Source organism: Nomascus leucogenys, chromosome 19 (genome assembly GCF_006542625.1).
Source record: "Nomascus leucogenys isolate Asia chromosome 19, Asia_NLE_v1, whole genome shotgun sequence".
NCBI classification, from domain to species: domain Eukaryota; kingdom Metazoa; phylum Chordata; class Mammalia; order Primates; family Hylobatidae; genus Nomascus; species Nomascus leucogenys.
This window is the reverse complement of record NC_044399.1, coordinates 28,433,589-28,450,128: the sequence shown is the minus strand read 5'-3', so window position 1 is coordinate 28,450,128 and position 16,540 is coordinate 28,433,589. Positions and strand designations below refer to the sequence as shown.

Below are 16,540 nucleotides of genomic sequence, written 5' to 3'. Positions count from 1 at the left end.
AAACACTTTACAGACAAGCAAACGCTGAGTTCATTCTTGATGGAGAGGAGCTGGAAGAATCCACTAAGGACAAATTGCCCTGTGGATTTAGTAAGAGATCTGTATATAATGGAGCCCCCTGAGGCTGGCTTGTTAAAGTAATATCTTCTGCTTCCCTGACAGCAAATTCGTGTGCACTGTTTACTGGGAAATAATCATGGTTTTCGGCACTGGCAAATGGATTCCTATTTCTAATGGGAGACAGTGGTTGGCAAACATGAAACCTTGAGTTTCCCTCTGAGTCTGAGCTGTGAACTGAAGTCGATGACATTGACAAGTCTACTGGAATATCATCTCTCAGAGCAGAATGCATGAATGATGCAGGAGGGTTATAGGATGAATTCACTGATGATCTTAGAGATGTTGGTCTGCCAGAAAGAAAGTAGTCAAGAGAATTTTGAGAACTGGTTAAATAGTCTTGCCAGTATCCTTCAGAATCATGGGTGCCAGGCCTATGTTCCATAGAAATACAATCACTCCATGCATTTTCAGCATTGACACCAACTTCTTGTCTGGGCTGGGATTTGCTGTCCCACGAAAGGGGGCTCTTTTTTGCATTTTCACTGCCACCTCTGTCCTTCTCTGTAGCAGATTCCCTATCAGGCAGCCTGGGGTCTTGGGACAACCTTTGCCCAGCAGAAGGCTGCTCTGTCGCTGGCTGCATTGCATTGCTTATTCTCAATGAGCCATGACTGGGCTCACTTCTTCTTGAAGAATGACCTCTGCAATTTTCAGCATTTTCTTCAAAATTTTTATTTTTGGCCTGAGGGGTCGATGTCCCCCCAAATCTACTTCTTTTGTGATGGGAAGGAGAACGGGGTGAGTGCATACCAACCCACAGACATTCTTCAACCTGGGTTTGCTCTTCAGTGTCATCACTTTCTCTTCTGCTGTTCAATGACAAAATGGAATAGAAGTCTTCATCTCGGAACCTAAATGATGCTCTTCTTGGCCCTCCTACGGTGGTGGGTGTGAGTGGTGGCCCCGAGAACTCACTCAATACTTGAGGACTATTTGTTCCTTGGAAGGCCTGGGACAGGGCTGGATGCAGCTCACTCTGGGAAGGAGCACTCGGGTCTCCTTTTTTGGCTCTATCAGGAGGGTTCTCAGTCATTGGCTGTGATGATGGGACCAAGTTTCTTCTCTCTCGATTTGGCCTCTTCAGCTTAGTGTTACACATCAGGACTTCTTGTTGAACTACTTGATCTGCATTGAGAAAAGACACATTTATCATTCCAGTTAAAGGGCCCATGGATGAAAGGCCTCTAGCACCAAGCGCAAAATTGCCCTTTAAATGAAACAGACAAGACCTGGAGAAGAAAATAGGCATGGTCAAAATGGCTGGAGGTACAAGAGGAGCAGAGCCCAGCAGGCTTCACTTTACTGCCCCGTATTCTCCTTTGTACCCCTGTGGTCCTAGGGAAATGGGGCGACCCTGAGGATACAGATTCTTTCTGCAGAAGCTTCCAGAAGACTGGCCCAGCCCCAGCCAGTCAGGACTGATGATGGGCAAACCTCACACTAAATAATGGCTTTTGTTCCATACGTACTGAAAGGGAAAACCACCACTCTGGAAATGACTTCTACAAAAACCACCAGCCCTTTCTCATCCACATTCATTCAACGTACATTTATGACACCCTGCCTCTCATGCAGCTTTACAAGAACTTAAGAGACGTACAACATGTCTTGGCAGATCAGGAGGAAGGCTATAGGAGCTGGCACCCAGGCACACTGGGGATTTTGGTCATGTTTACTATTTAGTGAAAATAAAAATTATAAATCTCTCATGAAATCGTTATCTTCTCTTTGTCACTAGCCCCAGGTCAATTCTGTAACTTCTGGCTGCCCTAGAATCCCTACTATGAATTCCTACACAGAATCACTGAACTGGCCAGAAGCATGCTAACTGTATATCTCTCTCTCTCTCTCTCACACACACACACTTAAGCCTCACAACCCTGTGAAATAGGTAACACAATCATACGACATTATAACCTGAGGGTACCAAGGCTTAGGGCAGTCACATAACTAGCCCAAGATCCTATTTCCAGTAAATGATGGAATGAACATTTGAACCCACGCCTGCTCCATACTAGGGTTTGTGTTCTTCACCACCACCCTGTGTTAGCCCGTAAGAAACTGGCTGGCCTTCCAATTTCCTTGTGAAAATGAGAATCCATTGAATTTGTCGTGGTGTGTGTGTGCTGTTGAGGGTCTTTTACCCTCTCGATGTGAGAAGGAAACTGACTACTTCTCTGATGCCACTTACCTTTATTCCCTCCTGACATCGGCCTCCCCCCGCTTTGTTCTCCTCTCCGCTATTGTGTGGGATCTGATGAGATGCTGCTCTTTTTATCATTCCATTTCTAAAGCGGTTCACCCTGTAGAGTGGACGGGACTCCATGGGCCCTGGAAGGTCTGTGTTGATAACAGCTCGGGCTGGTGAAATGCAAATCCTCAGAGCATTGGGCACCGCCAAGGGCCAAGTCAATGCTGGCTCACTTTAATTGAGGCTCCTCACAGGGGGGCACCAGTGTGAGTCTCTAATGTCCTAACACTCGGGCAGCTTCTTTTATTGTTAACTGCATGGGACACTCAGCAACGCAGTATGAATCTTGACTCATCAGCTCTTCTAGAAATCAGTTAAGCTCTCCTCTCAGGCCCCTCCTGGGTTTTATAAACCCCAGTTAGAGATGCAGCAGCAATTCAAGGATGCTTTGAGCATCTGGCTGTGGAACTACAGTGCTGGAGCTGGTGGCGAGGCCACTCCAGACTGGGCCGACCCCCATTTTGGGAACAAATGCTTATACGTAAGCAACTGAATTCTCCTGATAATTTTTTAAAATAGAAAAGGGGGCTGGGGGCCGTGGCTCACGCCTGTAATCCCAGCACTTTGAAAGGCCGAGGTGGGCAGATCACTTAAGGTCAGGAGTTCAAGACCAGCCTGGACAACATGGTGAAACCCCATCTCTACTAAAAATACAAAAATTAGCCGGGCGCTGTGGTGTGTACCTGTAATCCCAGCTATTTGGGAGACTGAGGCAGGAGAATCGCTTGAACTCGGGAGGTGGAGGTTGCAGTGAGCCCAGATCATACCATTGCACTCCAGCCTGGGCAACAGAGTGAGACTCTGTCTTAAAAATAAATAAATACATAAATACATAAATCAATAAAATAGAAAAGGGATCTAGAGGAGTTGGCAGTGCAGGCTCTGGCTGATGACTTTTTTTTTTTTTGAGACAGAGTTTCACTCTTTTTGCCCAGGCTGGAGTGCAATGGTGCAATCTCGGCTCACAGAAACCTCTGCCTCCCGGGTTCAAGCAATTCTCCTGCCTCAGCCTCCTGAATAGCTGGGATTATAGGCATGCGCCACCAAGCCCGGCTAATTTTGTGTTTTTAGTAGACAGGGCTTCTCCATGTTGGTCAGGCTGGTCTCCAACTCCCGACCTCAAGTGATTTGCCTGCCTTGGCCTCCCAAAGTGCTGGGGTTACAAGTGTGAGCCACCGTGCCCGGCTGGCTGATGACTTTTTGTTTTGAATTTGTTGGAGGGCCTCGGAAGTGAGCTCACAGCGCTGGAACCGGAAACTTCTGGTCATTCCCTGAACGCACATGACCCATCCCCGTGAGGAGAAACACCCGATGGGCAAAAGAATCAGCAAGGGCCGCTTTTGGAAAACAGAAACTGGAAGCTCAACGGGAGCCATCAGCTTACCCCATAGAGGCCACTGAGTTGCCACGGGGTGATGCTGGCCTGGGGGACAGGAGAAGTCCCAGGGTATGCGCAGTGTTGCGGCTCCTGCGGATTCCTGAAACATGCATCTTCATCCCTGTCTCGTCACCACAATGGTCTTCCTCTTTAAAAATTCAATCAGAGCTTCTCTGCAGTGTGTGTGTGTGTGTGTGTGTGTGTGTTTCCCCTAAAGGTGGCAGACTGTGCCATTCTCGATTTATGCTATTTTAACCCTATTTTTTTTTTTATGTCTATCAAATAGAGAGCAGATTTCAGGAGCTCTAGGGCTGGGAATAGACAGGCACATTGGTATGCCAGGGATGTGCTATTCATAGACCAGGCCCTGCAGATGCTGCAAATGCTTCTCTGAGGCCCTGGGCTCCAGCTGTGAGTGAAGTGCCTGCCATCTCCAGGAGTTCTAGGGCAACAGAATGAAACTAGAACAAGCATCTGTCTGCCCTAAGACTATGCCTTTGGTCTCGACTTCTTGGTGTGCTTGACCAATAGTTTCCTACATTCCAACAGCCACACACTTTCTTCCCTCTGGTCATAAAAGTGGTTTATCATCATTGGAGAAAATTTGGAAACTATAGAAGAGGATGAAGAATAAAACAAAAATCCCCCATAATCCAAAACTCGGATGATCATTGCTATTGTTCTGGAATTCAGAGTGGGTTGCATACTCAAGACCCCAGGGCTGTTTTCATCCTGCAATTGTGCTTTGGCTCAGCTTCTTTTCTTCTTTCTTTCTTTTTTTTTAATTTTAGAAACAGGGTCTTGCTCTGTCACCCAGGCTGGAGTACAGTTGTAGGCTCAAACAGTCCTCCTGCCTCAGCCTCCTGAGTAGCTGGGACTACAGGTGCATGCCACCACACCTGGCTAATTTAAAAATTTTTTTCTAGAGATGGGGTCTCACTTTGTTGCCCAGTCTGGTCTCGAACCTCTGGCTTCAAGCAATCCTCCTGCCTTGGCCTCCCAAAGTGCTGGGATTACAGGCATGACCCACCGTGCCTGGCCATGGCTCAGTATTTGAGCAATGAATTTATTACCTTTAGATGGAACATGTATATTGTAGCTTACCACAGGCTCCATAACCCGTTATGCATCTGTCCTGCTATATCTACCTGCTCCCTGAAGGCATTTGAATTTATAACCCAGGGCTCTCTTATCAAGAGATATTTCTTAACAAACAAAACTGAAGTGAAGAAATTAAATATCTTATTAGAAGCATTATGCCATGCCATTAGCTATTCTTTAAGAACATGATATTAATTATAGTATAAAGGTATATATTATAATTTGTTAACTCTTCCCCTATTGTTGGGTTTATAGGTTGTTTTGAGGTTTGACTGTCAGCAATTACAATGTGATAAATATCCTTGCTCATACATTTTTGACTATATATTTTCTTAGACCAGATCTATGGGAGTGAAATTGCTAGGTCAAAAGGTATGAACTTTCTCAGAGGCTTTGACACATGTTACCAAATTCCTTTCCAGAGAATTTTTACCAAATGACCCAACTGGTAGGCTATGAAAGCATCTCTCTCATAACTGTCACCGGCAATCCATGTCAGTAGCACAGACACAACAGTGCCCAGGAATGTTCATTGTTAGTTTCACTGCTAGTATTATGTATCATTTTTAAAACCTTAGTCAAATTGGTAGGCCAAATTTACATCATGTAGATTTACATTTATTGCCTTCTGAGGTTGAACTTTTTAAAAAATATGACCTATACTGTCTCCAGATGAACTTTAAAAAAATGTTTATTAGCCACCTGTGTTTCTTTTTTTTTTTTTTTTTTTTTTTGAGATAAGAGTCTCACTCTGTCACCCAGGCTGGACTGCAGTGGTGCTATCTCGGCTCACTGCAAGCTCCGCCTCCTGGGTTCACGCCATTCTCCTGCCTCAGCCTCCCGAGTAGCTGGGACTACAGGCGCCCGCCACCACGCCCGGCTATTTTTTTTTTTTGTATTTTTAGTAGAGATGGGGTTTCACCATGTTAGCTTCACCATGTTAGCCAGGATGGTCTCGATCTCCTGACCTCGTGATCCACCTGCCTCGGGCTCCCAGAGTGCTGAGATTACAGGCATGAGCCACCGCGCCCGGCCTGGAAACTGTTTTTTTTTTTTCTTTTTTTCTTTTTTTTTTTTTGGAGATGGAGTCTCACTGTGTCACTCAGGCTGGAATGCAGTGGGCACAATCTTGGCTCACTGCAACCTCCACCTCCCAGGTTCAAGCAATTCTCTTGCCTCAGCCTCCCGAGTAGCTAGGATTACAGGCATGCGCCACCACGTCCACCTAATTTTTGTATTTTCTGTAGAGACAGAGTTTCACCATGTTGGCCAGGCTGGTCTTGAACTCCTGACCTCAAATGATCCGCCCACCTCAGCCTCCCAAAGTGCTGGGATTACAGGCGTGAGCCACCATGCCCAGCCTCCTTCCCTATTTTTCTATTAGGTATTTGTGTTTTTCTTACTGATTTGTGAGAGCTTTCTGCATATTATCTCTGTTACATTTGCTTCAACTCTTTCACTGATACAATTCAAATACCTGGTTCCTACTCCATTTTGTGCAAACCACTTTAGAATGTGAGAAAAGAAGCTAAAGGGAGACTTGTGAGGAAATAATTTGGGGAGATAAGGAGCCATGGGTATAATGGAACATTAGGATGAATTCTCGTCAGATCACAGGATGATGGGCAATGACTCCTGGGTGCAGACAGAACTATATGAGTCCCATCTGTGGGTCCAGGAACATTTCACACATGGAGACGCTCACCTTTCTCCTTCCTTCCTTCCTTTCTTTTTTCCTTTTTCTTTCTTTCTTTTTTTTTTAGAAAGTGTCTCACTCCATTGCCCAGGTCGGACTGCAGTGGCATGTTCACAGTGCACTGCAGCCTCGACGTCCTGAGCTAATTTTTTTTTTTTTTTTTTTTTTTTTGGAGATATGGGGTTTCACCATGTTGGCCAGGCTGGTCTCAAACTCCTGGACTCAAGTGATCCTCCCACCTCTGCTTCCTATAGTGCTGGGATTACAGGGGTGAGCCACCCTGCCTGGTGAACCTCACCTTTCAAATAATACTCAACAGTTCATTAAGGGTTGTTGGCAGGAGAGAAACTATAAAGAGTTCAGTGCCCACCGTGTGGACTTATTCTGTGCTGGGTGCTGGTCAGTATATTATTTTACTTAGTTATTATAACAATGCAATGAGGTAGATTTCATTATCCTTATTTTAAGATAAAGGAACTGTTGCCCAGAGTGGCTGCTTTAGCACCCAAGGTGCCATTGCTAGGAGGAAGAGCTGGCATTAGAGCTGAAGGCTGCCTTAAAGCTCATGCCCTTCCCGGCAGAAGGCATTGACCACTAGGACCCCTGTGGACATCTCCTTGCTGCAGATTCATAGATGCAGATTCCAAGCCGTCAAAATACTAACACGTTCTTCAATATTTATGTATGTCCACCACCATCTATATCACATTTAAAAACAAAGGCAGGCCGGGTGCCGTGGCTCACGCCTGTAATCCCAGCACTTTGGAAGACCAAGGCAAGCTGATCACTTGAGGCCAGGAGTTTGAGACTAGCCTGGCCAACATGGTGAAACCCCGTCTCTACCAAAATACAAAAAATTAGCCAGGCATGGTGGTGCGTGCCTGTGGTCCCAGCTACTTGGGAGGCTGAGGCATGTGAATTGCTTGAATCTGGGAGGTGGAGGTTGCAGCGAGTTGAGATGGTGCCACTGCACTCCAGCCCGGGCAACAGAGGGAGACTCTACCTCAAAATAAATAAATACAATAAAAAAATAAAACAAAGGCAACTGTGTTCATTGGTCATGACACAATGTGATGCTCAGTGGTTTCCTAAGAGAAAGAATGGGTCCATGGCCAGGTTGACTGTGAGGTGTTACTTTCCATGAGTTCCAAGGGGTGATACACCAAACCAGTGTTTGGGAATAAAGCATAGATTCGTTCCAATATTGTGTATTTCTCACACATTGTGATCTCGCTGAGTTGAGTGCCCTGGGTCAGAGGGGAGAAGATCTCTGTGGGAGGTGAGCAGCCTGTCACCCACAGACACACATCCTCCCCATCCCAGGAACTAAGTGGGAACAACCGCCAGGTGGGACATGCCCCAGAGCTGCAGATCCGCTTCTCTGCCTTCCTCAACCCCTGCTATCCACCACCCAAATGCCCTCTGGAGCAGCTGTACAGCTGGTGTCCACTCAAAATCAGTCACACTCACGGAGTTATGGGAGAGAAAAAGATACCCGCCCCCCCCACCCCGCCTTCTCCATTTCCCACCAGCCTCTCTTGGAGGAAAAATAAAACCCAAAAACCCTAGGATCATACAATTTGCTTTTAAAGCTGTTTCATTTTAAGGTACATGCACCTCATTTACTTAAAAGTACAAGTATCTAAAAACCATAAAGAATTCACCGGGTAACAGCAAAAATCAGTCCTCCTCTCCAAGGACAAAGGTGCGGGAGCCCCGAGTCCTTACCCGCTTCCCTGGGAATCGGCACCTTTGCAAGCCACCATGGTTTCTGTCTGCTTCTGTCCCCAGATGCTCTCGGGCTGTGCGATTCTGGGCCGACTGTAAATCTCCTCAGGTTTGGCTTCTTCTTTCTTAATAAAACCATTGGTGCTTGGTCTGCTGAAAGATGCAAAATCTTTTCAATAATTATTTTGTTTACAGGAAAATGTCTTCCATATAAAGAATGTTCAAAGGGCCCAGCAATCGTTGGGGGTGGGGTTAGGTGGAAGGGCAGTCAAGATAAAGGACCCAGGAGGTCACAGAAGAGCTGGATTTGAAATCTGGTTTCATGTAACCATGTGAGCTTGGGAAAATCACTTCACCTCTCCAAGCCTCAGTTTCCCTACCTGCTACATGGAAATCATAATGCCTCCTTCATAGGATCACCTGAGGTCAGGAGTTCGAGACCAGCCTGGCCAATATGGTGAAACCCCATCTCTACAAAAATACAAAAATTAGCTGGGCATGGTGGTGCATGCCTGTAGTCCCAGAGGCTGAGGCAGGAGAACTGCTTGAACCCGGGAGGCGGAGGTTGCAGTGAGCCAAGATGGTGCCACTGCACTCCAGCCTGGGCAACAGAGCAAGACTCCATCTCAAAAAAAAAAAAAAAAGCTTCCTTCATAAGCACCCATGACGCCTGTGATGCAGAGGCCGGAGGGAGGGATCTTTCCTTTTGCTAAGAAGTTTTGTCTTTTTTTTTTTTTAAGATGGAGTCTTGCTCTTGTTGCCTAGAGTGGAGTGCAGTGGCATGATCTTGGCTCACTGCAATCTCTGCCTCCCAGGTGCAAGCGATTCTCCTGCCTCAGCCTCCTGAGTAGCTGGGATTATAGGTGCCTGCCATCATGCCCAGCTAATTTTCATATTTTTAGTAGAGACAGGGTTTCACCATGTTGGCCATGCTGGTCTCAAAGTCCTGACCTCAAGTGATCCACTCACCTCGGCCTCCCAAAGTGCTGGGATTACAGGCATGAGCCACTGTGCCTGGCCTTGCTAAGAAGTTTCTAGGTTCCAATCCATAGGTGTTGAGATGTGCCCGCTGGTAGCACTGTCAAGAGCCTTCTACAGTTGGGACACACAATGGCCCTGCCTCCCAAGTGCTCATCCAGGTTTGAATCACAACATATTTTGTATAATACCTGCATATTTATATCCTCAGGTTGATTAGCAAACATGCCTGTACAGAAAGGTTGCAAGCATCTGGGAACCATATGCCTTTCTCTTTCCTGTCCCCTACCCTCCACTGTGTTGGGACGATGTTCACAGGAAGACAGTAGCTGGGGTGCTATTGTGGACCTAGTTTCCAATGAACATTTTCTTTTTAATCCACATTTTGAATTGGGTTGCTAATTGATACAGTTTTGAGTTTCCTCTTCACACGTATTTAGCGTCAGTGCACGTGAAAGTGGAGGAAAAGTTCTAGTATATTCCATGCATCTCTACAAGTTCTTGGGTTTACAAGGCAGTTACATCGTGAATATCTGTACAAAATTCCCCAAGATCATTTGTCTCACTCATCTTCTTTAGACAGTTTAGAAATTTCACAAATAGATGTAGCCAGCTGGTAACATAGGCATAAAGCCAGGGAAGGCCCCCGACTTGTGTGTGAGAGAGCACAGCCTTTTTTGGCACATGAGGCAAATGGATTCATGTTCCAGAGTGTAAGTTGTAGTTGTGTGAATAGTTTTCCTCCAGATTCAGGAAGGGAATGAAAGTTCTTTCCGGCAGCCCATGAAACCTAATTTAATACAATGACTAGGTCTACTTACTTCTGACGGGCCCCAGGAGGGCATGGCAGCGGGTCCTGTACGCCAAGACAGAGAGGATTATGCCTCACAGGGAACTTACTAGAAGAGGGAAGCTGCTGGTGGTGTCGGAGCAACTTGGGGCAAGTTGGTGGAGCCCAGAGAAGTTGTAGGTGTGAAAGGAGAGAGTGAAAGTTCTCTGGAAAATGAGAAGATAGTCTTGGATGGTGTAGGATGGTGATTAGAGATGATTTTGCTGATCAAAAAGGGGGTGAGAGGAGGAAGGTGAGAGAGTGAGAGACAGAAAGAGAGCTGGGGGATCAGGTGTTTTACACTAAGGGATCCATCACTGAGGGAAAGAGGGAAGCATTTTCCCACTACCAGAAATTGCATTCCTTGAACACAGGCTTCTCCCTTATCACCTGAGACCTCAGCCCCCCTCAGCTCTCAGAAGTCCTGCCTCCTGCTTTCCAACTCATGGAGAGAAGAGGAAGAAACAGAAGAAGGGCCAGGGAAGGGGCAGGCGTGGGGCTCAGGCCAAGTCTAGGTCAGGACCTGGCCCCAAAGTCCTGAGGATAAGAATTTCACTTTAATTTCCAGCAGGAATCCCAGCAGAATATTCAAATTTCCCGCACACCCCAGGCAGCAGAACTTCACACTGCCCAGAGGCCACCGAGCCCCGCCACTGCATTCACCTTCACAGGGAGGGATGCTTCTGCTCATGGGACCTTTCTTCCCCAGACTGCACCAGCCAGAAGGTCCTCCGAGGTCTGTTTCCAGTTTATTCCACCAAGTCAGCTCTGGCTCTGCTTTGGAAAAAACCCTTACTTTCAGGGTTTTTAAAAAATGGCCTTTAGTGTTTAAATATTCTAAAATTGCTTAATGAGTATGTCTTTTCTCTCCAACTAGCCTGCACGCTCCTTAAGAATGAGGATCGTCTCTCAGCCAGTCTACGCGTTGCCTCATACTGTTGTGCAGGACAAGTATTAATTGCCTTGTCGTGCAGGACAAATATTAGTATGATTTGTGGGGCTTGAGAAGATGCATTCAGCCCAAACTACAGGGGAACTTCAAAACTAGAACACATTTTTTTGTTGTGCAGAACGCCCAAGATGGCTTAAGATAAAAGGTTATTTAATTTGTTTTCTTGTTCAAAAAAACTGCTTTTTTCAAAGCATCAGATCTCTTAAATGATTGCCAAAACCATTACCATGTGTCCTCTAATCAAGTTCTCAGCAAACTAAAATAATAAAGCTGAACAGCTGGAGATTGTTTTACTAGGCCTGGCAGTGAAGAAATCGCCACTATTAGTGCAGGCAGGATCCTCTGACCTTTGGCAACTTTAACCTCAGTTTCTGCAACTGTAAAATGGTCCATCTTGTTACTCTGAAGTTTAGCAAAAATGTACATAAATGGCCTAACTGCTAATAATGGTAGCTGCTTCTTCTACCGTAAAGAATACTACCACTACTACTGAGAATAATAATGGGAAATCTGAACTCATTCCCATGAGACAACTGAATTTGACCAGAGGAAACTCATTGTTGTGCAGACTTCACAGGTTGGGAATAACTTATTCAATAGCCTTCATTCCGGTGCAGTTCTTGTTGATTCTCTCCCTCAACCCTTCTTTTATAAAATCCAAAAGGCAAATAGCAACTCTTTATATTATGATTTGTTCAACAAATACCTGTGCGCCTTTGCTATACTATAATTTGAGGGTTCACAAAGATGAGCAAGACGTTGCCTCATGACCTTAAAGATGATTATAATCTAATTTGGCTGCACTGCTGACTTCTTCCCTGTGATACCCTTTTGATTCCATGGAAAACAAAACCCTTGCAAAGTATTTTCTCTTCTCTGTCTGTAAGTGCAGTCACAAATGAGGTGACCTAGATTGCACAGTTTGTGTGTACATGGGTTTAAGAGCTTCTAGGTCCAGGCATGGTGGCTCACGCCTGTAATCCCAGCATTTTGGGAGGCCAAGGTGGGCGGATCACGAGGTCAGGAGTTCGAGACCAGCCTGGACAGAATAGTGAAACCCTGTCTCTACTAAAAATACAAAATATTAGTTGGGCATGGTGGCATGCACCTGTAATCCCAGCTACTATGGAGGCTGAGGCAGGAGAATCGCTTGAACCTGGGAGGCTGAGATTGCAGTGAGCCGAGATCACACCACTGCACTCCAGCCTCCAGGCTGGGCGACAGTGTGAGGCTCCATCTCAAAAACAAACAAACAAACAAAAAGAGATTCTAACATTCAGCCGGGCATGGTGGCTCATGTCTGTAATCCCAACACTTTGGGAGGCTGAGGCAGGAAGATCACTTGAGCCCAGGAGTTTGAGACCAGCCTGGGCAACAAAGTAAGACTCCTGTCTCTACAAAAAAAGAAATAAAAAAAATTAGCTGGGTGTGCTGGCACATACCTGTGGTCCTGGCTACATGGGAGGCTGAGGCAAGAGGATCATTTGAGCCCCAGGAGGTCGAGGCTGCAGTGAGCTGTGTTTGCACCACTGCACTCCAGCCTGGGCAACAGAGCACGACATTGTCTAGAAAAAGAGTTTCGAACCCTCAATTTGTATACCAAGTTCCCATCACTTCACTCGCATGAAAAGTGAATCGAATTTCCGACCTTTGGGGGCTAGGATGGGTCTTCACCATGTCATGGATTCATAATCTGCAGGAAGACCAAGTCCTATTTACACTGGACGATGAAATTACCTTCCTTTTCAGGTAGCAGGACAAGCCCTTTGCCTTACAGAAAAGGAAGGGGTTTGTGTTCAGGAGTTTCACCACCAGGTAACTCAATATCCTGTTTATCAGTGAATTTTGGGAAGACTTTGGTTTGCTTTGGACAACATACAGACTCCCCTACTTCCAGGAACTGAGCAAGGTGATGCCTCCAGTTTTAAAGAAACCAAACAGCTGTTTAGATGAAAGGCATCTGCCTCTGTTCTCTTGACAATGCTGGGAAACTGTGATTGTTGACTGAATAGTTCTTAATTTGACCAGGAAAGGGGGGAAAAAAGGTAGAAATCTCATATTTGTACAAGACCCTGACAACTGAGAACCAAGTCCATTCAACTGTTCACGTTCGGCTCCTCCCATCACTTGTCATCCACAGATAGTTCTTGATAGACAAAGTTGAAAAGGAAGCATAAAAGGGAAGTACAGTTCCGGAACTCTTATCCCGCCCCACATTACCTTGACTGGGATCCCTGGTGCCTAGGAGGTGCCAAGATCCCCTGGAGAGACAACTCTTTGAAAAAAATGTGCTTTCTTTGGATCCTGGGAAGAATTACAGCTTAATCGCAGAAGCCAATGTTGCCTTGGGGTAATAGGCAGCTTTCTGTGCAGTCACAAATAATAGGTCGCGTCTATTTGCCTATTTGAGTGTGTGAGAAATGTGTGTTGTCTCACATACCCAGAGGAGATCTTAATGAAAGCTTAATTATGTACCATAAATATGTTTTATTTTGGAACTCAGGGGTGGGATTTCTGATTTTAGGAAATGTGATGCCTAATAAGTAGGCAGGAAAGGGAATGTAAACATTGGCTGAGCCCTTTCATTTGTTGCTCCTCCGAGTGGTTCTGAATGGGTTTCGGTTCCAGTGTGTGCCTTCAGAACGGCCTGCCCCCAGTGCCACCGCTCAGGGCGGCTTCGGCGTGTGCACATTCACACAGCCAAGGTTATGATCAGACGCCTTAGGAGAGCCTGTTTGGTTTCTGGGGGTGACGTTGCCCAGCGTGCCAGCTACAGGAGGTAAGAAATCAAATGAGTCTCCGGAGAGGATGGGATTTTATTGGTCACTCGCTCCTTTGGCGCTAGAAGGTGGAGCCCCAGTGCAGTGGCCACGCTGTCCCGTCTTCCTGCTCCCCGAACACCACACCGCCTGGTATTGTTCTTGGCGTTGCCTCTGGTCCCTCTCCCGTGCACCTGCCTTCCGGAAGCCCGAAGTCCCCTCTCCCTGACTCTGCTGTGCTGTGTGCCTTGCAAGAGTGACTTACCACATGAGGTAAATCCTACTGGGCCTTCGGGGGCCCTGCAGGCACAGCACAGGGGTCTCAGCTGGAGTGGGGCAGGAGATGGGGAAGTAGCACAGCACGGCCGGGGACTCGGGCACGGGGTCTGGGGAGGCGGAAGCGGTGCTTGCGAAGGAGGGAACGGTAACCAGAGGGAGACAGAGGGGAGGTTCCTGGGCCACTGGGGAGGCAGGTGGCACTAGTGGCAGGAGGAGGCAGCAGTAATTGGTATTGGGCTGCAGGACAGGGGAGAAAGCGAAGACGGAGCAGTAAGGGGTGTATTCAACACAGAACAGGGGGTGCTTGCTGTTGCCACCTGCACAAAAGAAAAAGAGCAGTCAGGAAGCAGCACTGGCGGTGGGGGGAAGGACATACAGACGTCTGAGAATGAATCCAAACTCAAAAATTGTTCTCCAATGTCATAGGAGCAGCAGGCCTGGCTCCTGCCCAGGAGGCACCTGGCCTAGATCTCAGCGTCACTGAGGAGTTAACCAAGGGAAGCGGCACCAGCATCACACCCTGTTCCAGCCAACAGTCTCCAGCGTCCCTGACAGATGTCGGGAAGTTCTTTTCCCCGTAAGATCCCGGACAATGTCCTGAGGCTGCCGTGTGGAAGCTCTGGGGCCTTTCTCGTCTCCCACTGCCAGCCTAACGAGCTGTGCTGGTAGCAACAGATGGCGCCCCGCAGGGTCTCACTTGGGTAAGGCTCTCTCCCTCAATCCTCCAGCTGCCCCCGCTAGCAGGCTGTAGTCATGCCCTGATCTGGCCTTTCTGCTGCGGAGGGGAAGCTTGGGAAAAGAGAAAGAAAGGAGAGAGATCCAGGCAGGATCATGGGAAGGGAGAAAAATCAAGCTCGGTGAAAAGCAGGTAAACAAGAGAGATGTCTCGTTGAAGATGATGATCTGTTCACTAACCTCACGCTCAAACTGCTACCCTCGCTGGAGGCAGAATACGGGTGCCTGATGGAGTCATGAGTCAGAGCTACCCCCTCACGCCTGACAAATCTCAGCTTTGCCACTAACCATCTGGGTCACCTTGAATCAGTGGCCTACCTGCCCAGAACCTGTTTCCTCACCGGCAAAATGAGACGGGTGTTTTTTCTAGCCTTGCTCCTTCAAAGGTGGTTCACAGACCAGCCACATCGACGTCACCTGGGACTTCTTAGCAATGCTGGATCTCAGCCCACCCAGACCTTCTGAATCAGAATCTGCAGTCGCTCAAGAGCCCCAGGTGTTTCTCATGAATGTTAATGTTTGGAAAAGCAAGGCTCTGAGACAGCTGCCCAAACCCTGGTGATGAGAATCACCTGTTGTTCTTGTTCAACAATAGTTTTGCAGGCCCCTTTACTGGAGATTCTGATGCTGTGGGTCAGGGACAGGAAGCAGGAATTTTTATTTTTATGAAGAACCTCCCTGATGATTTTTATTGTCAGAAAAGTTTGGGAGATGCTGCAGCTAAAATCAGTTCCAAGTCTAAAATCCACAGTTGTAGCCATCCATCCAGCTGAAAACTATCACCTAAGGCTGGGCGCAGTGGCTCACACTTGTAATCCCAGCACTTTGGGAGACTGAAGTGGGCGGATTACCTGAGGTCAGGAGTTCAATACCAGCCTGGCCAACAGGGAGAAACCCCATCTCTACTAAAAACACAAAATTAGCCGGGCGTGGTGGTGCATGCCTGTAGTCTTAGCTATTCAGGAGGCTGAGGCAGAAGAATCGCTTGAACCCGGGAGGCGGAGGTTTCAGTGAGCCGCGATCGGGCTATTGCACTCCAGCCTGGGTGACAGAGCAAGACTCCATCTCGAAAAAAAAAAAAAGAAGAAAAGAAAACCATTACCTATCGTGGAGGGGTCTCAGTCCTTAGTGCCATGCTACAGAGGATTCGAGTAAATATTATCCACTTCTTTCTTCCTCAATGGCCTCTGGAGTGGCTCCTATTTCTCGGGATCATTTTTCTCTCTCTAGCTGTCTTCACTCATTCTTCTCTTTACCATTGTTATCTCCCAAAGTTCCCCCAACATCTCTCTTCTTACTCCATCCACTCTTTCAGGGGAGACATTCTTGCCATTTCAGCCACCTCTTACTCCCTGCAGGCCCTTGGATCCTACGAGCAAGTGCTCTGGGAGGAAGAGGAGTGCTCTGTTGGGCAGGAGACCTGGGTCCCCAGGTGCTTCCTGGCATTGCCACCTGGCTGCCCTGCCTGCATCTCAAAGACAATACTGCAAAAGGGGGCCCACAGTCTCCTTGCTTCCTCAGCCTTGGCAGAGGCAACCTCCACTGGCCTGGTTTCCTCGGCCAGATTCCTGAGTTCTCTTTGATTCCTCTTTCCTCCTTATCCCTACATCCAAGTCACCAAGTTCTGCCAGCTTTACTTCTTAAATGGCCCTCAAGCCCACTCCCTCTTCCTATTCCCTCTGCTTTTTTTTTTTTTTTAATAGAGATGGGGTCTTGCTATGTTGACCAGGCTGG

The 16,540-nt window shown here is 47.2% G+C and overlaps 1 protein-coding gene across 1 annotated transcript in view; it reads right to left on the bottom strand.

Annotated features, from left to right (window-relative positions):
• The window catches only part of MARCHF10 (membrane associated ring-CH-type finger 10), a 112,228-nt gene that overhangs the window by 41,470 nt on the left and 54,218 nt on the right, over positions 1–16,540 (bottom strand). Inside the window, 2 exon segments of the mRNA XM_030799812.1 lie at positions 24–1,245; positions 8,275–8,427. Of these exon segments, the coding sequence (XP_030655672.1) occupies positions 24–1,245; positions 8,275–8,427 (1,375 nt within the window).